The following is a 9369-nucleotide window of genomic DNA, read 5'->3' as shown; positions in this document are numbered from 1 at the left end:
GCCTAAAACCCCAAACAGCAAGCAATGCAGGTGTAGAAGCACGACGCAGAAGTGTGCATGAGGGCATGGAAAAATGGAATGTCTAGTATTGGTGGAAAAAACTGTGTGTCAATTGTGTGGGTACTCATGTTGCTGGAGATCAGAAGTTCCCGGTTTGAGAGTGACAGGTTGCCAGGGTCAGAGTAGAACAGAAGGTGTCGTATTCTGAAGAGAGTAGAGGAGGATGGGTCAAGGGTGAGTAGTAGTCCTAGGCCAATACAGAGTGATAAAAATGTGTGCTTCAGTAATGTTGGCTTCTTAGCATTCATTGTCATGGTTATCAACTGTACCACAGCAATGGAATGTAAATCACAGAGAATAGATGTGGTGGTGGCAGCTGCAGAGAAGTACTTGGGTGTAGAGGTTTTACTGCAGAGTTACAAGGTGTGTTAAACAAAAGTGTCCCATTGTCCCAGGCCGTCGGCCTGGTGTAGGATCAGTTAGGGTCAAAGTAGTGGAATGGGGTGTTTTTTTTATTTATTGTATTTTATTTGTAATTATTATATATATTTTTAAATAGTGCTATTATAGGTGTAGGATTGGTTGGTAGTTCATTTTCATTTCACAAAGTGTAACTTGATCAATAGGTGGCGGCATGCACAAACAAATGTGCGAACGCCCTGATACCGAAGAAGAATTATTCTCCTCCACGCCCCCAACCCAACCCCTGGCTCCTTGGATAGTAGTAACGTTACCAACACGGCGATGACCCACGGACCTTACTATAACTTCTTGAATAACTTATTCATTTCTCGATAGCTTCTATTATAAAACAGTAGTCATAGTGCGGGTCTTCTCATTTTTAGGCTACCATTTGTCATAGATTTTCAAGAATCCTTTTGACTTACATGGTAGGTTATTAGAATGTTTTGCCGAAATCAGGTGTCGAGAACCACGGTAGCAAGGGGGTCAGCATTGGATCTGGAAATACGACGACGGGGGCATTTCAACACTCTTACGGACACGGCACAGGTGAGTGGAGAGCTAACGTTTCGCTCCACAAAGTGATCATCCCGGCCTGTGTTATTAATGCGTTATACCATATTTTCCTGTTTTCTGCTGTTGAAGCGGTGTATTTGAGTTCTCTATGATCAATTGGATCACAATATATCAGGCTATTTGAAATAAGTAATGTGCTCTGCTCATAACAACTATAATGTAAAGGGGCAACTCGCATTTGAAACAATAACAAAGGGCACCGCCGACCCCTGTTTGGATTTAAAAAAAGGAAGGGATAAGCCTGGAGAAATGTTAGTCTTAAATTCATAGACAGAGCTATTGATGAAAGGACTGATCATCCAATATATCAAAGTTATAGTTCTAATGGGCTAGGTCAGTTGAACTAAGCTCATGAGTCATTTAGAAGTTATATTCTTCAAGAGTCAATGAGTGTATATCATGTATAAGTCCTGCAAAAAAATGTACGTAGCAAAAGCAGATTGCCCCTTTAACAATATTGCTTAGATTTCTTTTCCCCCTGAGAAAAAAATTATTGTGGCTTTTGGTGATTGATACAATGACATCACATACTGGAAATGACAAAATCCTAAATGGTTCTCAGAACTTGTGAAATGACTCATACCTGAGTAATCTAGTTGGAAGGTACATATTGCTTCCTGGCCTTGAAATGATATTGTTTGTCTTGAGTAACAGTAACTCTTTAAGTCACTAATAAGAGGCGATACGATGCTTGAAATAATTTATAGTTCATATACACATTCATTCTCTCGCTCTCCATTCCTCCCTCCCATGGGAAATGAGACGCTTTTATTCCGATGTTATGTCATCCCCCCCCCCCCCCCCCAAGATCTTTGCCCTCTACTCTTTATACTTGGCACAGCCAGATTTCTTATCAGACTCATTTAACACTTTTATCAGCTGCATAAAAACATGGAATGTTTTTTCAGACTCACAGAATCAACTGATTACATAATAAAGTCAACAACCAAGACTTAGACCAAGGTGCTTCTTCAGGTGAATTGAAGAATAGACGGAGGGGAGAAGGAGATATAGAGAGAAGATGGGAGATGAAGAGCTGAAATCCCAACACACAAACACCCACACACCTGACCTAACGCCAGGGAGTGGGAGGAGAGCAGACCAGACTGTGACTCATATCATTGCTCAAGTGCCGGAAGACCAGACAGCTCCATTTGTCACAGTGAATGATTGATCCATAACTTCTGTTACCTCTCTAACTATGCGGTCAGTCTCCCACAATGACTGTCAGAGAGCAGCTTGGGGTTTTAGCCTGCAGTATATGATGCTGCCATTGGGGAAACCAGCCGGTGTCCTCCTGTGTAGTAAGCCTAATATTGACCTAATCATGACCGTCCATGTGTGATGTCCACAAGTTGGTTAAGACATGGGTCTAGGTTAAAAACATTGGTTGAGTTCAAATCTAGCTTTAAGCTAGCTAATTAGCACAGGTAGTCCACTCTGTCTTCCATCTGTTTTCCATAAACAAATGCTGTAACACCTATTAACGTGTGTATCAATTTAACCTTTCGTTTTTTTATTTATTATTTCTTGCTGATATTAAATATATGGTCCTTATGCATCCAAAACCGTACCACACGCAATGCGTGTTAATGTTCAGACCGAACATTACGGCTCTTAACAAAACTCCCCCATACAGAAGACGCCTTCGTCCTATGACTCTTATGTGTAATGTAATGGAACGGAGTCATGATCAAGGGCTAAAATAATCCATGTCCTGTCCTCCTCTGCAGTTGACTGACCTTAGATCAGTAGGCCAGAGTGAGCTATCTTTACCACCTATTAACATCTCTGCATAGTGCTGCAGTGTAGAGAGCCTTGGTAATACTGTGGCAGGTTCCAATATCAGATTGGACAGCATTTCATTGTGTTTTTACTGGCCAGTAACCCACTAGGCAGTCCAAATCCTTTTATACATTATTGGCTACAACCCTCCCCCTCTGGAGTTGAATGGATTTGACAATGCTGTCTCACTGCATTGTCAATGCCTGATGTCTGTAAGCATGTGCTCTATGAACGACGAATAGATTGGCCATTGGATGTAGTACAGAACAGTCCAGGAGAGGGCACTGTTACCTAAAATCAACTCAGTTATATTACAGTATAGTACATGCAAATAGTTTAATACTTTGTCTGAACCATGATGAAAACAGCATGCTAACAATAGGTCAGAGCTGAAGATTGGGGTAAGATATCTGTTTATATGACATATGACTATGGCCTGTATATTACATGTTGTCAGGTAAAGGACATCCAGGTATTAGGTTAGTCTCCCCAGATGTGGGACTAGTCTGGGACTTGAAATAACAAGGCATACTAATCCATGTAAAATCCCCGCCTCCACTCCCTGTTGACTGGACCTTCTCTTGTCTCTCTGGCTGACTGTAGCTTTAACTCAAACTAGACTGGACTGTATATTCTGTATTCTAAAACTGGTGGAGTCATTCACAAAGTAGATGGTGGAGCTCTTTGAAGGATCGAGGAACATGAACATCTTTGAAAATAACCAGGTGAGTGTACAGAACAGTGTTGGTACAGAGGCAGTACCAGACCTTTTTACTATAGCTTGGTCGTTGCGTAGGGATGCTTGTAATATATGGTGTACATGTGTGAATATATTCAGAAAATCTTTCTCAGGAGTGCCCATGATCACGTATTTAGGATCATGTATTTATGTGTGTACAAGATGGCTAGTGAAGAATCTGATTGATGTATTGGAAGGAATATGGACTCTAGTCGGAATTTGGGCTGTGTAGACATCTGTTTCAAGTTGGGCCTGGATAGGAATTCTTATGTTTCTGCACAGATATGGTAATCAGGGACCTCATGTCAGGTGTGCTATATCCTGGTAGGTAACTGGTAGATGTTCGAGGGAAGATACATCAGACATAACACAGTTCATTTGGACATGCTTGGACAATTATTATTATTATTTTTAAACCTTATTGGCTCCTGAGTGGAGCAGCGGTCTAAGGCACTGCATCTCCGTGCTAGAGGTGTCACTACAGACACCTTGGTTCGAATCCAGGCTTTATCACAACCGGCTGTGATTGGGAGTACTATAGGGCGGCGCACAATTGGCCCAGTGTATTATATTTACTATATTAACTGACTTGCCTAGTTAAATAAAAATGACTGTCACATGGGGATTTGGTTGTTCAGAGTTAAGTACACTGAACTAAAGGTTAATGGGGCTCCCGAGTGGCGCAGTGGTCTAAGGCACTGCATCTAAGTGCTAGAGGTGTCACTACCAACCCTGGTTCGATCCCGGGATGTATTGCAACCAGCTGTTATTGGGAGTCCCATAGGACGGTGCACAATTGGCCCAGCATCGTGCTGGTTAGGGTTTGGCCGGGGTAGGTCGTCATTGTAAAATAAGAATTTGTTCATAACTAACTTGTTTAGTTTAAAAAATAAAATAAAAAATGGGATCTATCCATACTTATAGAAACACAACATACCATTGAGGGTAATTGTAACGGTCTTCTAGGTGTGAAGGAGAGTCGGACCAAAATGCGGCGTGTAGATTGCGATCCATGTTTATTGTGACTATAGCAACATGAATCCAAATACAAACAGTGCAAAATAATAAACGTAATGAAAACCGAAACAGCCTAAACTGGTGCAAACTAACACTAAGGACAATCACCCACAAACACACAGTGAAACCCAGGCTACCTAAATATGGTTCCCAATCAGAGACAATGACTAACACCTGCCTCTGATTGAGAACCATATCAGGCCGGACATAGAAATAGACAAACAAGACATCCAACATAGAATGCCCACCCAGTTCACGTCCTGACCAACACTAAAACAAGGAAAACACACACGAACGATGGTCAGAACGTGACAGTACCCCCCCTCCAAGGTGCGGACTCCGGACGCACAACTTAAACCTATGGGGGAGGGTGTGGGTGGGCATCTGTCCGCGGTGGCGGCTCTGGCGCTGGACGTGGACCCCACTCCATAACAGTTTTAGTCCACCTCCTTAGCGTCCCTAGATAGGTGACCCTTCTTAATGACAGCTCGGGACAGAGGGTCAGCTCGAGACAGAGGGGCAGCTCGGGACAGAAGTAGCTCGGGACTGATGGGTAGCACAGCACTGAGAGGAAGCTCAGGCAGGTAGTTAGATCCGGCAGATCCTGGCTGGCTGGCGGTTCTGGCAGATCCTGGCTGACTGGCAGATCTGGAAGAGTCTGGTCGACTGGCAGATCTGGAAGAGTCTGGTCGACTGGCAGATCTGGAAGAGTCTGGTCGACTGGCAGATCTGGAAGAGTCTGGTCGACTGGCAGATCTGGAAGAGTCTGGTCGACTGGCAGATCTGGAAGAGTCTGGTCGACTGGCAGATCTGGAAGAGTCTGGTCGACTGGCAGATCTGGAAGAGTCTGGTCGACTGGCAGATCTGGAAGAGTCTGGTCGACTGGCAGATCTGGAAGAGTCTGGTCGACTGGCAGATCTGGCTGCTCCATGCTGACTGGCTGCTCCATGATGACTGGCAGCTCTGGCTGCTCCATGCTGACTGGCTGCTCCATGCTGACTGGCAGCTCTGGCTGCTCCATGCTGACAGGCTGCTCCATGCTGACTGGCAGCTCTGGCTGCTCCATGCTGACTGGCTGCTCCATGCTGACTGGCGGCCCTGGCTGCTCCATGCTGACTGGCGGCCCTGGCTGCTCCATGCTGACTGGCGGCCCTGGCTGCTCCATGCTGACTGGCAGCTCCTTGCAGACTAGCAGCTCTGGCGGCTCCTTGCAGACTGGCAGCTTTGGCGGCATCCTGCAGACAGGCAGCTCTGGCGGCTCCTTGCAGACTGGCAGCTCCTTGCAGACTGGCAGCTCTATGCAGACTGGCAGCTCCTTGCAGACTGGCAGCTCCTTGCAGACTGGCAGCTCCTTGCAGACTGGCAGCTCCTTGCAGACTGGCAGTTCTGAACAGGCGGGAGACTCCGGCAGCGCTGTAGAGGAGGAAGGCTCTAACAGCGCTAGACAGGCGGGAGACTCCAACAGCGCTGGAGAGGAGGAGGGCTCCGACAGCGCTGGACAGGCGAGGCGCACTGTAGGCCTGATGCGTGGTGCTGGCACTGGTGGTACTGGGCCGAGGACACGCACAGGAAGCCTGGTGCGGGGAGCTGCTACCGGAGGGCTGGGGTGTGGAGGTGGTACTGGAAAAACCGGACCGTGCAGGCGCACTGGAGCTCTTGAGCACCGAGCCTGCCCAACCTTACCTGGTTGAATGCTCACGGTCGCCCTGCCAGTGCGGCGAGGTGGAATAGCCCGCACTGGGCTATGCAGGCGAACCGGAGACACCGAGCGCAAGGCTGGTGCCATGTAAGCCGGCCCAAGGAGACGCACTGGGGACCAGCTGCGTAGAGCCGGCTTCATGGCATTAGGCTCGACGCTCAATCTAGCCCGGCCAACACGTGGAGCTGGAATATACCGCACCGGGCTATGCACCCGCACTGGAGACACCGTGCGCACCACTGCATAACACGGTGCCTGTCCGGTCTCTCTAGCCCCCCGGTAAGCACAGGGAGTCTGCCCAGGTCTCCTACCTGGCGTAGCCATACTCCCTGTTAGCCCCCCCCCAAGAAATTTTTGGGGCTGCTTCTCAGGCTTCCATCCGCTACGTCGTGCTGCCTCCTCATATCTGCGCCTCTCCGCTTTCGCCGCCTCCAGTTCTTCTTTGGGGCGGCGATATTCTCCTGGCTGAGCCCAGGGTCCTCTTCCTTCTAATTCGTCCTCCCATGTCCATACCTCCTCTTTGGGCTGCTCCTTTGGGCGGCTACACTCCCCTGGTTTAGCCCAGGGTCCTCTCCCGTCGAGGATTTCCTCCCATGTCCAGAAATCCTTATTGCGCGTCTCCTCGCGCTGCTCCTGCCTGTTGACACGCTGCTTGGTCCTTTTGTGGTGGGTGATTCTGTAACGATCTTCTAGGTGTGAAGGAGAGTCGGACCAAAATGCGGCGTGTAGATTGCGATCCATGTTTATTGTGACTATAGCAACATGAATCCAAATACAAACAGTGCAAAATAATAAACGTAATGAAAACCGAAACAGCCTAAACTGGTGCAAACTAACACTAAGGACAATCACCCACAAACACACAGTGAAACCCAGGCTACCTAAATATGGTTCCCAATCAGAGACAATGACTAACACCTGCCTCTGATTGAGAACCATATCAGGCCGGACATAGAAATAGACAAACAAGACATCCAACATAGAATGCCCACCCAGTTCACGTCCTGACCAACACTAAAACAAGGAAAACACACACGAACGATGGTCAGAACGTGACAGTAATGGTCAAAATACTATAATTAAATAATGTAGCAGCAGCACAAAGCATGATCTCTTCCAATCCTCCAATGACACCCACACAGATTCTTCTGAAATGGTTTTGGTGGTTAAAATGTAATAAGATTAGCATTCCTGCAACATTATTTTGTTGAAATATAATTAAACTAATTGATTGCACCCAAGTTGGCCATTTTTATTTATTTATAGGATTCGTATAATATTCAGTAAATATAATGCACTGAACAAAAATCTAGATGCAAGATGCAACAATTTCAGAGATTTTACTGAGTCACAGTTCATATAAGGAAATCAGTCAATTGAAATAAATAAATTAGGCCCTAATCTATTTGGAATCGTTTCCAGAGCCTTGTGACATGGAGCCGTGCATTATCATGCTGAAACATGAGATGATGGCAGTGGATGAATGGCATGACCATGGGCCTCAGGATCTCGTCACGGTATCTCTGTGCATTCAAATTGCCATCGATAAAATGCAATTGTGTTCATTGTCTGTAGCTTATGCCTGCTCCTACCATAACCCCACCGCCACCATGGGGCACTCTGTTCATAAGGTTGACATCAGCAAACCGCTCGTCCACATGACACCATACACACTGTCTGTCTGCCATCTGTGAAGAGCACATTTTTCCAGTGTGCCAGTGGCCATCGATTTTGAGCATTTTCCCACTGAAGTCGGTTACGACGCTGAACTGCAGTCTGCAAGACCCTGGTGAGGATGAAAAGCACGCAGATGAACTTTCTGACAGTGTGTGCAGAAATTCTTAGGTTGTGCAACCCCACAGTTTCATCAGCTGTCTGGGTGGCTGGTCTCACACGCGCAGGTGAAGAAGCCCAAGGTGCACCTGTGTAATGATCATGCTTTTTAATCAGCCTCTTGATATGCCACACCTGTTAGGTGGATGGATTATCTTGCAGTGACTTTTTCAAATTAAACATGCATGCCGCCTATAGCGAGCGCCAACAACTGGCCGCGCATTCTGAAGGATTGATAGCTTATTAAAGCAATTTAAAAGTAAGTATTACAGCCTACATTTCTATGCCAGAGGAACTGTTCAATATTGTGTTTATCAATCGATGATTGTGATCTATCTCCTGCCTTGGTATAGGCTGTGAAATTAAATAGGAAATTATGTTGTGCTTCTATCACACAGCAACACCATGCTGTAGCCTTGTATTGTTGTCAAATATTTAAAATAGTCTACCGGTCTATTTAATTTTGAACATGCTTGAATAAGGGATGGATGAATGGTAATATTTGTTGTCGGCCTAGGCTATAGTAGCGGAAATACTGTAAGTCATGTCAGAAAAGGAGAGAGGTCCTGCAATTTGATTTACATAATGAAACATATAAGGACTACACGCCCAGTTATGCGATCTCCAACGGCGAATGTACTCAGCTTTTTAAAAAGAAAATGAGGCCCCAGGATTGTGTCTCCTATTTCTGTAGCGTGAGGCAGCTTGATGAACAACTACACCCCCTGGACAGGAAGCTAGTCTTTAGAAGGGCCTTACCTCAACTCTATCCCCTTAATGCGGAGTGCAAACAGTGACGCACCGGGTCCCATTTTTACAGTCTATGGTATGACTCGGCCAGGGATCGAACTCCCAACCATTCAATCTCAGGGCGGTTACTCAAATCACAAGGCCACTGAGTGGTAGGGTAGGATAGGAATTTTAAGTGGGTGGGTGTGTCTCTTTCGGATGTCTGACTGTCCTCTGGTGTTCCTCCTCGTTGTCTGACACTGAAGTGTTTTTTTTGGACATGGTGTTTATTATCTGAGTGGACAGGTTATAGAAGACTGTGAGGAGAGCTCAGAGACTACATCATGACCGAACAGACAGTGTTCTTCTTGACTTGAGTCTTAAGTGCCAAACAACAACAAAGCCAGCACCTCGCCACTGTTTTGGTAAACCGCTGAGGAAAGGGGCTCATGAGGAATTTCTAAGTAATATTCTTCAAGAAACAATGGGTACGAGGTTTATGTACACTGATTGTACCAAACATTAATAT

The 9369-nt window shown here is 46.0% G+C and overlaps 1 protein-coding gene across 4 annotated transcripts in view; it reads left to right on the top strand.

The window, feature by feature from the left end:
- The first annotated feature begins 686 nt into the window (after positions 1-686).
- The window catches only part of LOC110509706 (rhotekin), a 47008-nt gene continuing 38325 nt past the window's right edge, over positions 687-9369 (top strand). The window contains exon 1 of one of the 4 annotated variants that reach the window (XM_021590754.2): positions 687-1011. In XM_021590754.2, coding sequence (XP_021446429.1) covers positions 904-1011 — 108 coding nt within the window. In that variant the 5' untranslated portion in view covers positions 687-903. Of the gene's footprint in view, positions 1012-8241; positions 8371-9369 lie in introns of those variants that run through there. The other 3 variants (XM_021590752.2, XM_021590753.2, XM_036967949.1) reach the window with 3 other exon arrangements.

The sequence above is a fragment of the Oncorhynchus mykiss genome, chromosome Y, assembly GCF_013265735.2.
Source record: "Oncorhynchus mykiss isolate Arlee chromosome Y, USDA_OmykA_1.1, whole genome shotgun sequence".
NCBI lineage: Eukaryota > Metazoa > Chordata > Actinopteri > Salmoniformes > Salmonidae > Oncorhynchus > Oncorhynchus mykiss.
This window is presented reverse-complemented; position numbering and strand designations above follow the sequence as displayed.